General features: G+C 34.0%; 1 protein-coding gene across 13 annotated transcripts in view; it reads left to right on the top strand.

Annotated features, from left to right (window-relative positions):
* LOC5567355 (sodium channel protein para) overlaps positions 1 to 15,221 on the top strand; it is a 479,280-nt gene that overhangs the window by 424,855 nt on the left and 39,204 nt on the right. For 6 of the 13 annotated variants that reach the window (XM_021852350.1, XM_021852343.1, XM_021852347.1 and 3 more), the window contains one exon: positions 8,383 to 8,594. In XM_021852350.1, the coding sequence (XP_021708042.1) occupies positions 8,383 to 8,594 (212 nt within the window). The remainder of the gene's footprint in view (positions 1 to 8,382; positions 8,595 to 15,221) is intronic. The other 7 variants (XM_021852351.1, XM_021852346.1, XM_021852348.1 and 4 more) reach the window with 2 other exon arrangements.

The following is a 15,221-nucleotide window of genomic DNA, read 5'->3' as shown; positions in this document are numbered from 1 at the left end:
TTTTGTCCACGACTAGTCATGAACATAAGTTTCATTGTCGTGAAGAAAACAAAGTGAGAATAATTTTGTGATCGAAATCAGTAGTTATTTCAGAAAGTGATTTAAAATGGGATATATTCCATTTTATTCTGCTTTTATATCTAGAGAATAATCAGATTTAGAAAAAAAAAACTATATGAACTTCTGAAAATTCAGACTTATTTCATTTATTTGCATCGTACAATATGTTTTTATTAAACACAATACTATTACTATAATAAAAGTCTAAGGATATATAGATAGGTAGATACACATACGACACATTATCATGAATTCCGTTTTAGTGTTTATTTAGAACACCAGTTTAGAGATGACTTCTTCAATACTTCAACATGCAATATGTTTCGAAAAATTCAAATTCATGAAAGGTTTATCATTTTTTTTACATATTTTCATTAAATTTTCAAACCGTCACAACAAAAAAGCCCAACGTGGCCCCACTTTCCTTTCTTCGCGACAATGAAACTTATGTTCTTGACTAGTCGTATACAAAAAATTAGCTGTCGCCATCTGCCGCTTCATGAGCTATCCTGGATTTTGTAGAACACTATTTTTAGACTGTTTTTACTAAAAATATAATTAAATCTGAAAGTTTTGCTAGCAAATGATGTATATTTACTTTGCTATAGTTAACCTTCTAAGACTTGATGATAAAATATTTTCAAACATTTTTTTTGTGCAAAAAAATGGTCAAAATCGATTTTTAAAATGTTTCCTTAAGGAATTTTTGAAGAGAATTTTTAGGAAATTATGCTCAAAGGAATGCTATGAACAGCTTTCGAGAAAATAATTGTTAGGTGTTACTGAAATAAATCCATAGAGAACCTCTCATATGAAACTCTGTAGGAATTTAGGTAATCTTAGAATAATGTTGATTCTTGGACTAGTTATTAATTTTGAAAGCATCCTGAAAAGTATGCCAGAAAGAATTTTCAAAAATAAATGTTGAGAGATTTTTTTTATTTTTTTCCAAAAATTTCCCCCTAAAAAAACTTTTTGAACCTTAGATGCATTTAATCAAAATCTCTAAAGAAGTTCCTGCAAAAATATTGATAAAAGAATGCTTGATAGAATTTAGGAAAATATATGGTACAGTCTCAGAAAAAATTGGAGCAATATCTAATGGAGTATATCCCAATTTGAAATTAAGAATAAATTTTTGAAAAAGTTTTAAATTATCAGTACCCTTGAAACAATCCCTGTACTTGAGCAATTATTGTTGAATTGCTCAAGTGGTGTACAGTGCATCGACATTTCCCTTGACCACAGACCCTTATCTCCCCGGGAACTACCTTACGGTTTTTCTTCGGGGAGCAGCCAGTGCATATAGCACAACACATGTAGCAGAAGTAGCCTAGGCAAACTGCTTCTCCTAGCCGACTTAAACAATGTTACAAGAGACCAGCCTCGGCAGGGCTAATCCTCTGCAGCCAGCTCTTGGTCGGTTTGCCATAGGCTCTACAATTCTAACATAATGTGAGTAACAGCCGTAGTTACTGCATTCCAGCACTCGGCATCCACACACATTTTCTCTAATGTATTGTTTGGTTGAAGCATTGAACGTCTTCCTTGATGATGAGCCCGATGTGCGTCATCCCGGCTATGATGCACACGGCCTCTTTAGATACCGTCCGGTATGCACTTGCTACTCTTAAGTTCATTATCCTGTACGTGCTTTCCATCCGCTTTAGGTTTCTGCTTGTTCTAGGCGCTTTTGACCAGATTGCTCCTCCAAACCTTAGTATGGATAGCGCCACGCTTGCCAGTAGCTTGCATTTGTTGGCAATAGGGTCTTAAAGCCCTGTCCCAATTTTAGTATCAAACGCTTAAGTTTAGGGCAGAAACACATGTTTACTCAATTTTTAAATGGTTTTCATTGATTTAAGTCCAAAAAACATTTTTTTGTGATTTTTCAGATTTTGTCACACTCCTTGGTTTAAACTCAAATTTTGGGTATATTTTGTTTTCCGTGTCCCTTCCGAAATGTCAGATAGGAACAACCCCAGTGTTAAAACTATAAGCCCTGTGGCATTTTTGTCGAAAAAGTGAATGTCAAACATGATCACAAGTGTCAAGGTTCATATTTGGAACCATTTTAAAAATTGAAGTTTAAAAATGATACAGCCGTTATTTGAGCTACAAAAAATGCTAAAGTAGTTGCAAGAACATGTTCTTTTGTACTATTAAATAAAAACAAGAATTCTAAACATTTTAGGACCCAATTACAGCAGAGCTGTTATACATCATCCTCGAAAGCGCCGCTATAGCCGTAGATGCCCTTTTACAAGCATATTCAACGTGGCTAGCAAAGCTGAGCTTGTCATCGATCATTACCCCAAGATGCCTAAGAGATTGCTTGGACTCTACTCTATGGTGCAATCATCTATCGAGATAAGCGCCCGTTGCTCGGACTTGGTTCTGAACATTTCTGGATCCGCATTCACTGCCGCTTTTAAGGCAACATTCGGGATACCATCGGGTCCTGGTTCCTTGTTTGACGCGAATGATTTCACGACATCTGCCAGCTCATCTTTCGTCACCATCGCCACTTCTTCTCCTTCATCTGCCGCATACGGCGCTGAAAAATTATATATCCATTCAAAATAAATCTTTTGGCAGTCTTTCAACTGCAATCGATAGCTAGGATGCCAATATTTGTTTTGAAAATATAAATTGTAATTATTTGAAACATTATGCATATATATTCACGTTTTCTTCGAAAAAATAAATATCAAGGTTACCCCGTTTTACGGTATTTGTAAGAAAACCTATTGATGAGTTCTTTAAAAACCTTCACAGTACTCAAAAATGCTTATATGAGCATGAAACTTTGTACAGGACGCATCACATAGTGGGTGAATAGTCAGAAAATAAAGCTGATAGAAATTTCATTGCTACTACATTACGAAACTTATGTATAGTCTCCATGTGACTGTTATGGGTTTACAATTACCCAAGGTGACAAAACAACTAGCAAATATTTCAGACAGCAATACAGTGCCTGGAGTACTTTCAGAAAAACCATGAGTTATTCATCCTTGTAAATTTAACTTTTTTTTAATATATCTTCTATGTTTTTTTGCTATCTTTATTAAGGATATTTTTAATCCTGAGCTAGCTAACCCATCTACTAGCAGCATTTTTTTTTTTTTTCATAATAAAAATATATTCGAATCGCGATAGCTTTGTTGCTTTTCGATATTTTTACACCATTTTTTACAAGTTTTCAAGAAACTCTTCTACTTTTAGAATCTGTGTCGATTTTGATCATTGGTCATCTGGATCCGAAGATATTCCGAAACTCCTTGGGGAACCAACTTGTAGCCATAATATTCAAACAAAAAGGCTGCTCAAGAAATTTTATATGGGGAATGTCGGTTCCCCAAGGAACATTGGAGTATCTTTAAAACCAGATGAGTAATCATCGATGCAGATTCTTGGCATAGAAAAGTTTTTTGAGAAGTTGTGAAATAATGGTGTATAAAATCTTAAAACAAAAAAGTTATCGCGATTTGAATATTTTCTGTGGAACCAGCGGATTTACTTCTCTTCCGAAGGAAGTTGCCGCTATAAACTTAACGTCATATGTTACTATCTCGAGGATGGGATTTGATTCCAGGTCCTCTTCAATAGATTTTACATGAAAACTACTATAAGAAATTACTCAAAAGATTTTTTGTTACATTAGAGAAAATAAAAAAAAATGCTACAGCACCATAAAAACAGCATTTGAAAAAAATAAAAATGTTAATGAATTTTTCAAGATACTACTCCGAGGAATTACTGAAGAAATTCTTGTAAAAAATTAAGCAAATTTCTCAATTGACAGCTGAAGGGCTTCCAAGAAATTGGAAAGAAAATGCATGAAGGATTTTTTTCTAAAAAATAGGATAGAGGTGTCATTGTATCTTGACGAATATTTGGCGAAATCCTCTAAGGCGAAGTAGGCAGTCATTGAAATTTGTACGCGTCGTTGATGATTGTTGCTAATCCATCTCACGATTTCGAATTAAAGAAAATCAGTTGGTTTTGCACTGACACAGCTGAAAAAGTATCAGCATAATGTATGCATTTAAACGCATACAGTGATACTTTTTCAAGTCAATATAAACTATCAAGACTGAGTTTTATAATTTTGAAATGCAAGCTGAAAAGTCATCATTGTTGCCAAAACGAATGACGGGCTACTTAGCCTTAAAAGTACTGTGAATTATCTAGTGTTATTTTTGAGGGAATCTACAAAGCTCTATGAGAAACTTGCTAGTAAAAGTTTGTGAGAAACTTCTGCTATAGGGCCATAAATTTAGTTAGTAAAGATATTTTCAATACTAACAAAAATGCTTAACGATATAATCTAAATTATAAAGAAATTTGAACATTTGTTTAAACATGTTTAAAACGTTCAGAAACATAACTCAAAATATGTATAGTCACAAGCATAGATTGTCAGCCCTTTTTTAAATATACACACTAAGATTTTTTTCACGAGCTCGGCTGTGCGAATCTCGGTTTCCCGATTTTAACCGAGACTCAGCTAACAAATTGTCCGGTTGCTTAGCAACGGAGCACGATTTACTGATACTCAGCTTTTATTTGCTGAGGTCCCAGTTAATTTGTTTGCCGACTGCTCGGCTGTGCGGATCTCGGTTAAAATTAATCGAGATTCGGCATTCTGAATTAAGTGTGTAAAACTTGTAACACTGACTTTTCCCCGGTAATTCCCAAGAAAATGTTCAAAGTTACATAGGACCACTGTGCTACATTTTTGAGGCATTTTCATATTATTTTAAATATTTGAACGGCTTTTGAATAATGTGAATAAGTTAAACGAAAGCTTTCAATCCTATTTTGTGATCAGAAGCCTCAATCGCCCAGTGATCTATTTTAAGATCAGTTACTTTTATGAATTCGGTTAATTTTTTGAACAAAATGAAACGACGGTATCTTCGCTAAAGTTATGCTCAAGGGCAGTCTGATGTTGGCTTTTTGATTCAGACTGCTTCTTCCAGATTGCGCTTTAAGCATGACATTTTTCAATTTTTCGAGCTGTTTTGTCAGCGTGGTTATGCCGACAACATGTTACAACAAGCGTGGTTTCCAAATCAGAGATTGCTGACCGATTGTAGAATGGACCCTGGAAGCTAGTGTAAATCCTGGGATTTCAGTGTGGATCCACGGCCTCCAATAGATTCCTAGTATTTCAAAGAATAGAGGAAATCCTAGTGTTTCAGTGTAGACCATTCCATTCCAGTTTGGATCCTAAAATTGTAGTGTGGATTGTAGAAATAGGATATTAGAATTGTGGTGTAGATTGTAGAATTTAAATGTGGATCCTGGGATCGCAGAATTTCAGTGTGAAACTTAGTATTCCAAAGTGGATCCTAGGTTTGTGGATCCTGAAACTCCAGTGTGGATCCTGAGATTTCAATATAGTTCGTAGAATTTCGGTGAACATATCCTTAGATTCCCGTGTGGATTCTAGTATTCCGTGGATTCTGGGATTCCGGTGTGAATCCAAGTGTTTCAGTGTAAGACCTGGTATTTTGTTGTGAACTTCAATATGAACCCTGGAATTCCAGTGTAAATCCTTAGATTCTATTATCGATACTGATATAAAAAGTGTGGATCCTAGGATTTCAGTATAGCTCTTGTGATTCCAGTGTGGATTTTGGGATTCCAGTATGGATGCTGGAATTCCAGTGAGAATCCTGAGGTAACAGTGTGGATCCAGGTGTTACAGTATGAATCCCAGTACGGAGCATCAGGTTTTAGCGTTGATCGTGGAATTCCAGTAAGGATCCTTGAATTTCAGCTGAGTCCTAGGAATCCAGTGTGGATTCTGGGAGTATGGCTTCTCGTGTTCCAGTGTAATTCCTGGTATTCTAATGTGCATCCTGGGATTTCAGTATTGATCCTTGAGATTTCAGTAGATGCTGGGATTCCAGTGTCGTTCCTGGGATTTCTGCGTGGATTCCGATATTTCAGTGTGGATCCATACATTCCATACAGTGTGGGTTCTAGAATTTTAATATGGATCCGAGGTATCCTGGGATTTCACTGTCAATCCTGAGATTCAAGTGTGACTTTTAATATTTTAGCGGGGATCCTGGGTTTCCAATGGAGACAGTGATATCCTAGTGTGAATCCGGGCTTTATAATGTGGATTCTGGGATTCCTGTGTACCTCGTGGTTTTCCATTCGGAATTCTGGTATTTCAGTGCGGATTTTTGGGTTCTAGTGTGGATACTGCAATTCCAGTGTGGATTCTAGGAATTCCAGTTTGGATTTTGGGTTCAAGTGTTGATCTTTAGATTGCATTGCGGATCCTACGAGTTCAGTATGAATCCTGAGAATCCAGTACGAATTCTGGAAATCTAGCATGGATTCAGGGATTCCATAGTATGAATGATGGGATTACAGTATTACAGTTCTAGTGTAGATTGTTTTACTGCATTGTGGATACTAGGCTTCTAATGTAGATATTGGGATTCCTGTGTGATTTGTTATAGTTAAGTGTGGATCCTGGGACTGTTGTGTGGTTTGTAGTGTGTCAGTGTAGATCCTGGGATTCTAGTGTGGCTATAAGGATTCCATTGTGAATACTAATAGTCCAATTCGAATCCTGGGATTGTAACGTGGATCGGGGAATTCCAGTGTGAAACCTGAGATTACAGTGAGGGTGTTAAGATTTCAGTGTGGATCTTGGAATTCCAGAGTGGATCTTGTCATTTAAGTGTGGATCCTGGGATTGGAACATGGGTCTTTGGGTTCCTGGTGAATCCTGGGATTCTAGTGTGGATCCAGAATTTCCGTTGTGGATTGTAATATTTCAGTATGGGTATTGGGATACCAGTGGGGATTTTAAACTTCCAGTGTAGATCTTTGGATTGCAGTGTGAATCCTAGGACTGCAGTATGGCTTTTTAACCGCTCTACCGGCAGCTTCATTTTTTATCGCTAGAAAAAAATTCAAATCGCGATATTTTTTTGTTTCTTGGTATTGTTGCACCAGTTTTTCACAAGTTCTCAAAAAACTCTTCTAGTTTTATAATCTGTGTCAACATTGATCATTGGTCATCTAGACGATTTTTATCGTATTCGGATATTAATTTTTCAGAACAATACATTAATGAGAGTATGTTGTGAAAAAATGAAGCAATTGGTGCAGCCATCTTTGAATAATGAGCATTAATGTTGCTGATACCACGGCGGTCAAACAAAAATCATGAAAACGTCAAAAACCTTCATATCGTAATTTTAAGATATCTCTAAGAATACTTAACCAATTTGTATGATTTTTTCAGAGTGGCTCCTTAATACATGGCATTGTATAACCCACCCACAAAACTTGTTTATTTATAATAGTGTGTGAAAAAACTACTCTTCTGTTGTGTTTCCTTTATAGAACATCGTAACCAGATTTTACTTATGTTACCTTATAAAATATTGATTTTATGCTTTTCCCAACTAAAATTTCTTGATTTCTCAACGCATTTATTATCGAAGATTCTTAAATTTAAGCAAAATCTAAAATAAACCGTCAGATCACTTCCCATACTAGAGCAATTCAATCTATCCAAATGAACTTGAAGATTTGGATGTTTTGTATGACTCTGACTGCCTTCCTATTATGAAATTGCTACCCTCCAACATTCCTATGATCTTTGGAAGCTTTCAAGCGAAAAACCTCCAGAGGTCAAAGCAATGTGCCAGAGCTTGCTCAAATGATCCCCTTTCAAGAACCACAAAAAAGAACCGTAACATTTGTTCTCCGGGGCCATTCCCTCTCCGGAATGTTCAAACCGTCCGTTCGCCTGTTCGTTGTGTAGAGTTGTGTATAACATTAACCGTGTGTGCATTGATAATTATAATTTTCCTGCAATAAGTTTCAATTATAGATAAATCGGGAGACCTAATAAATTTCCCAGTTATTTGCCTGTGAATGTGTATTGTGTGTACATATAACACTAGTAACCAACTGTGACCCCAACGCTACACTCAAACAAATTATCGTGTGTGATTTACTGTTGTCGTGGTGCATTTTCGTTCGTTGGTTCGTGTTGTTCTTCCAAACTTGAAAAAACTAGACACCACACAGAACGATGCGATACACAATTCGAACATGTTGATACTGAACTCGTTACCCTGTTCTTTTTTGGCTATCGTCTTTTTTCTTCCAAATACGTTAAACCGTACGTCCTCCTTCACGATTTGGATCGCAAAACAAAAACCATTTCGATCAAAATTGGAACTCTTCAAATTACGTAAAATCCCATTTTGAAACCATGAAATAAAAAAAAATCAAATCCATGATCTGCGGGGACCGCACGGAAAAACACGATAGGCAAAGGGGTATGTCCATGTATCTCTGCAGAGCATGGTGAAAATGAGCTGGAATTAACTCCAGATGACATACTGGCCGACGGGCTGCTCAAGAAAGGCGTCAAGGAGCACAACCAGCTGGAGGTGGCCATCGGCGACGGGATGGAGTTCACGATACACGGCGACCTGAAGAACAAGGGCAAGAAGAACAAACAGCTGATGAACAATTCCAAGGTAATTGGCTCCTCTGGTGGGGCGCGATGCACATGTTCATTACACACACATTTCTTTCAATTCACCAAACATCTCTCATTTGCGACTTCACATCACTATCATCATTCATTTATTGTCATACACTATTCTCAAAATATTTATTCATAATTCACTAATAGTTCAAAAAAGCCAATATTTGCGTGTGTTTTAAAGTGAAAGTTCTGTTGGAATTTTACAAAAAAAATATGGTGGGATTTCGGTGAATATTCTACAGAACGCAGGTATTTTATTGGGAATTCCGATAGGGATACCATCTGATCAGTATGAGATGGTACATAAACTATATCAAGCTAAATTGGGAGTTTTTCGACCAGCCCCTCTTGTTTTTTGTATGAGGCCTACAAAAATTTTCCAAGGCTTAGCACGCTATGCTCCACACGACCAAATTGAACTCTTATCATAAGTGGTGTTTGACATGAATTACTAGTTATATAGCAATAATGGTTTAAAACAAAAAAAAAGTTTAAAACATTGAAGTGGTCATCAACTACGATGGCTGTTCAATAAATGCAAGGTAAACTTCAGTGGAAGTTGTGATTTAAATTTTGGTGTGATATCAGAGGAAACTCATATGTGTTACCGTTAGATAGAATTTGTGGGGATATTTTTTCTGAGCTTCCGATAGATTTGAGATACGAAATTCAGTGACAGTCCTGGTGAAAGTTCCGTTGCACTTTTTTATGTGTTCAGTTCTAATTCTGATATGACACCGTTGCACTGGTATAACCCCAGTGAATTCCTAATAAATTTATTTGTGAATTTCTTTGCAGAAATTGAATGCAGTGAGAATCCATCTGGTACCTAGTTAGAGGAAATTATCAATTCTTTAACGATATGATGTCTTAGAACTTAGCTCTTTAAACAATTCAACTCGTGATAACTTCCTCGATTAAGGTAATTTTACAGCATTGTTTGGCAAGTTACCGAAAAACTCTTTAAGAACTGTCTGGATTGGCTTTCGTAAATATTTCTGGTACTTAATTTTCTCCATCTTTATTAACTGTCACGAAACGGTGCTAAAAATAAGCGTTATACAGATTTTTGAACAGCCATTACTCTAAAACTAGTCATCCGATTTCAAATCTTCTTTCACAGTCATAAAGCTTGACTCTTCAATTAATAAACAAAAGTATTCGACATAGTCGTAGCAAGGTACAAAGAGTCTTAAGGGGCGTGTGAAAATATGTCTTCCTAAAAAAAGACCGTTACAATGGTTCAGAGCTCATATCTCAGCCATCAGACAAAAATATTATAATTTTATTTCACCGTTGGAAACTTTCAAGACCAGCATTGCAGCGAAAAATATCGAACAGAGTCGTAGCAAGGCAAATGGAGAATGAGGGGCTCCCATTCAGAATGTTTACCAAACTTATAAAAACATATTTCGGTGCCGCTATGCAATCAATTTTTGATTTTGTTCTAGTGTAGATCTTCAATAGAAAAATACTAAACATGGTCGTAGCTAGGAAAAACAGAAATAAGGGGCTTCCATTAAAAATTGGTTCAATATTTTCAAAAAATCATCACTTTACACTGAATAAACCGATTTTTGATTTTCTTTTACAATTTATATGCTTAAAATTATAGCTTTAAGGGAAAAATAATATTGCACATAGTCGTAGTAAGATATGAGATATAAAAGGGGTGTACCCTATTTCTTGGTCCCGTTTGCCTGTAAATCAAAATTTAAAGCTATGACATATAGGTTTTTCTTGATAAAATTGATTGTAGAAGACAAGTTAATAAAATTTAATAGATATACATTTTTGAAAACACTTAAAATTTATTTTACTTAAAAACTAAAGAAAAACTTCTTTTCACCTGTAGCTCAAAATTCAAAGCAATCGCATGTAGTTTTCTCGACATAAAATTGATTGCAGAAGTCAAATTAAGATGTATGGACAAAAATAGAAAATTCTGATTACACTCGAAATTTATTTTACCCAAGAAACTACGTAAAACCCTGTTAAAAAAATATTTATGTTCGTAAAGAAATATTCAAAGCAATGACATACACTCCCGTGCAAAAGTTTGGGTTCACCCCCTAAAAAACATACAAAAGTGTTCTGTCCATATCTCTGTGATTACACATCCAAGTGAAACTCTCTAAGCCGCATTCGAAAGGCAAAGAGTTATTCTTACTTCTTATGTATTTTTCCAAAAACATTTTTTGAATTTTGTATACTATTTTTTTACTTCAAATTGTTACATTTTTTTCAAAAAACACACTGAAAAATCATAATTTCTTCAGCATTGGACCTACCAAAATTTAAAATCAAAGTGTCATTAGAATCGTAATCTTCTATTCTTTGAAGAGACCCCACGAAATTTTGGCGGAAAAATCTATAGAGTATTCAAAATAAATAAAACAGTCAGTCAAGTCATCGTGCAAAAGTTTGGGTTCACCCCTCAGTATGATGCAAATCGTGCAAAAGTTTGGGTTCACCTGAGCCGCACGCACATCATTTTTGTCAATATCTCTGCCATTTTCAACCGATTTTAATAGTTTAAAGCTTTTTCGAGCGCAAATAATGGCGCGTACATGATTGGTTTGAGATTTCACAGATTTAAGTAAGTTCAGGTGTACCCAAACTTTTGCACGATGACTTGACTGACTGTTTTATTACATACTTTCCAGATTTTTCAGCCAATTTCGTGGGGTCTCTTTAAAGAATATAATGAAAAAATATGTTTTTCAATAACACTCAAAAATTATTTTTCTTAAATACTATGATAATCAAAATAAAAATTTAAAATCTTAAGCAATATGCAGTTTTTTGACATTGAAATGATTGTAGAAGCCAAGTGAACATGTTTGAGTAGAAATAAAATGTTTGATTATACTCAAACTTTATTTTACTTAAAGCTATGATAATCATAGTTTTAAAGTAAAACAATTTTTGTTTGTGATCGAAAATTTATTTTTGTGCTCGAACATGTTCACTGTTCTAAAGAAATTTATCTTGAAAAAAAAACTCAATGTCATCGCTTTGAATTTCAATTTACAGGCAAACAGTCTCATGAAATATTATTGTTCTTAGTTTCTTAGATAATATAAATTTTGAGTGTTATCAAAAAATCTATTTTACTCAATAATGTTCGCTTGACTTCTACAATCAATTTAATGTAAAAATAAACTACATACGGATTTTGATTTAGAGGCATAAAATTTGAAAAATTGGGATCAATCATAGTTTTTGATCTATTTTGAGTGCAATCAAAAATTATATTCTAAACTCAAATATGTTAGAATAACTTCTATTAGTAAATTTATAACGAAAAAAAATAAATGTCATCGCTTTGAATTATGATTTACAGGCAAACAGTCTCACGATTGAGAGTTTACGTTAGTTTCTTATGTGAAATAAATTTTGATTGTAATCACAAATTTTCATTACTTCTTAAACCTTACTGAAATTCTACAATCAATATGATTTTATAATAAAACAAAATAGTATTGCTTAGATTATTTTTTTACAAGCATAAATGTCTTAGCATAATAATAATATTGAGTGTAATCAGAATTTGTATTATTCCTCAAACATATTTATTTGACTTCTACAATCAATTGATGTTATCAATTATGTTGAAAAAACTGCAATCCATCGATTTGAGTTTTTATTTACTAGCATATACGTTTATTAAACAGGGTTTACGTAATCTCTTTGGAAAAATAAATGTTGTGTGTAATCATAAATTTCAATATCTACTTCAACATGTTCACCCAACTTCTATAAGCAAGTTTATTCCAAAAAGCTGCGTGTCATCGCCTTCAATTTTGATTCACAAGCAACCTAGCTCGTGAGATAGAGTTTCTCGTAATCTATTAGGTTAAATACATTTGAAGTGTTATAAGGAAATATATATTATATCTCAAGCAAGTTCACTTAACCTCTATAAGCAATTTCATACCGAAAAAACTACTTGTCATTGCTTAGAATTTCGTTTTACAGGCAAACAGACTAATGAAATAGGAATTTTTGCTGATTTTTAGGTAATATAAATTTTGAGTGTAATCACAAAATTCTATTTCTACTCAATAATTATCAAGTGATAATTCTTCAATTTAATTAATATAAAAAAGGCTACATATCATTTCCTTGGATTTTGATTTAGATACATATAATTTTAAAAATTGGATTTTTCTTAGGTTTTTTAAGTAAAATAATTTTGAGTGTAATCGAAAATTATGTTTTTTAATCAATCATATTAATATAAGTTCTCTGAATAAATTTTGAACGAAAAAAATAAATTTCATCGCCTTCAATTATGATTTACAGGCTAACAGGCTGATAGCGGGTTTTTCTTAGTTATTCATGTGAAATAAATTTCGAGTGTAATCAAAAATTTGCATTACTTTTCAAACATGTTTACTTAACTTCTACAACCAATTTAAAGTTGAAAACAATAATATATTTTTGCTTTGATTTTTTAGGGCTTAAATGTTTATTGGACACATTTTCACGTAGTTTGTCGGGTAAAATATATTTAATTAAAAAATTTGTATTACTTCTCAAACATGTTAATATCACTTCTACAATCAATTTAATGTTGAAAAAATAACTATTTATCGATTTGAATTCTTATTCAGAAGCATATGTGTTTATTAAACAAGGTTTTACGTAGTTTCTAGGGTAAAACAATTTTTGAGTTTGATCAGAAGCTTCTATTTCTATTTAAACATGTTCATCTAACTTCTATAAGCAAATTTATTCCGAAAAATCTACATGGAGTATTTTGGTTTTCAGGCATACATGCTGAGCATGCAAACATGCTGCTAACAAACGTCATAAGAAAGGGTTTCTCGTAGTTTTTAAGGTTAAATAAATTTGAAGTGTTAAAAGAAAATGTCCGTTTCTTCTTAAACGTGTTCACTTAACTTCTATAAGTAAGTTCATGCAGAAAAAACTACTTGTCATTACTTTGAATTTCGAATTACAGGCAAACAGACTCATAAAATAGGGTTTTTAGCAGATTTTTAGGTAAAATAAATTTTGAGTGTAATCAGAAGTTTCTTTTTTTATTAGAATAGGTTTAGTTGGTTTCAACAATTAAATTTATGTTAAAAAAAACACATATAAATTGCATTGAATTTCAAGCTACAGACAAACAGGAGAAAAAAAAGGGGTTTCCATGGTTTTTAGGTAAGACAAATTTTGAGTGTTTTAAATTTCAAATTTAATAACTTGACTTCTACAATCAATTTTATGGAGAAAAAAACTTGATGGCACCGCTTTGAATTTTGATTTACAGGCAAATGAGACCAAGAAATAGTGCATACCCCTCAAAAACTTTATATCTCACTACGTCTATGCGCAATATTATTTTTCACTGAAAGACATAACTTTAAGCATTCAAATGGTAAAAGGAAATCAAAAATCGGTTTGTATATCATAAAGTTATGATTTTTTGGAAATATTGAAGCATTTTTTAATGGAAGCCCCTTATTTCTGTTTTTTCTAGCTACGACCATGTTTAGTATTTTTCTATTGAAGATCTACACTAGAAGTGACGAATCGTGAAACAAAATCAAAAATTGATTGCATAGCGGCACCGTAATATTTTTCTATAGGTTTGGTAAACATTCCAAATGGGAGCCCCTCATTCTGCAAATGCCTTGCTACGACTCTGTTTGATATTTATCCCTACAATGGTGGTCTTAAATGTTTCCAACGGTGAAATAATATTATGATAATTTTGTCTGATGGCTGAGATATAGGCTCTGAACCATTGTAACGCTGTTTTTTCTGAGATTGACCATCTTTGCGCAGCCCCTCACGGACCGTCTACTTGCTAGGATAATGTGTGTTATTTTTCTATAAGCGTTTGACCACAATGTTTTCCTTAGTGAAAAATTTTCAGCATTTGGACAAATATTTGTAAAGTTACGATTTTTTGAAAAGTCCGTGTAACGCTGTTTTGGGGTCACCGTCGTCTACGGGGTTTTTTTTTCTCACAGTAGCGTGACAGTTAACTTGCTTTTCAAAACATAACATTTATAAGAAGCTGCTGTGCAAAAAATAGAAAAAAAATTGAAACTGTATTTAAACAAATAAGGTACCGTTTTGATTCATATTACGGACAGCTTCAAATTCCGGACACTCTCGTTTGTATGGGAAACATTTCACACGAAATGTTTCAATTTTCGCCATTCAAAAGTTCTCATTTTCGAGGATCGTTTTATTAGGTTTTTTTCCATAAATATCATTGCAAATTTATAATGCCCAACTACCTTAGACGTCTCTTAAGCGGTTGAACGATTTCAATTGATGATTTAACTGTTCCATTAATGATTATCATGAGCTTTCCGTAATTCGAATCAAAGCGTCCGGAATATGAGGCAAAAGTGAGGGAGCGTCCGGAATAAGAATCATGAAAAGGCCACACGTTTTGATTTATTTAAAATTATTCAAGTTGCGGACGCGTATTCTTTACCCACCATCCGAAATTTAAGGGCTTCCGACGCTCGATAACGCTAAAAAATCATACAGAATGATTTATTTTGTATGGTCCAAGCTGGGTTATACTTCACTGAGGCCTTAAGTGTCCGTAATATGAATCAAAACGGTACAGTGGGGGAAGTGTATC

Source organism: Aedes aegypti, chromosome 3 (genome assembly GCF_002204515.2).
Source record: "Aedes aegypti strain LVP_AGWG chromosome 3, AaegL5.0 Primary Assembly, whole genome shotgun sequence".
Taxonomy (NCBI): domain Eukaryota; kingdom Metazoa; phylum Arthropoda; class Insecta; order Diptera; family Culicidae; genus Aedes; species Aedes aegypti.
Note: the sequence above shows the minus strand (reverse complement) of the source record. Positions and strands in the feature narration are given on the sequence as shown.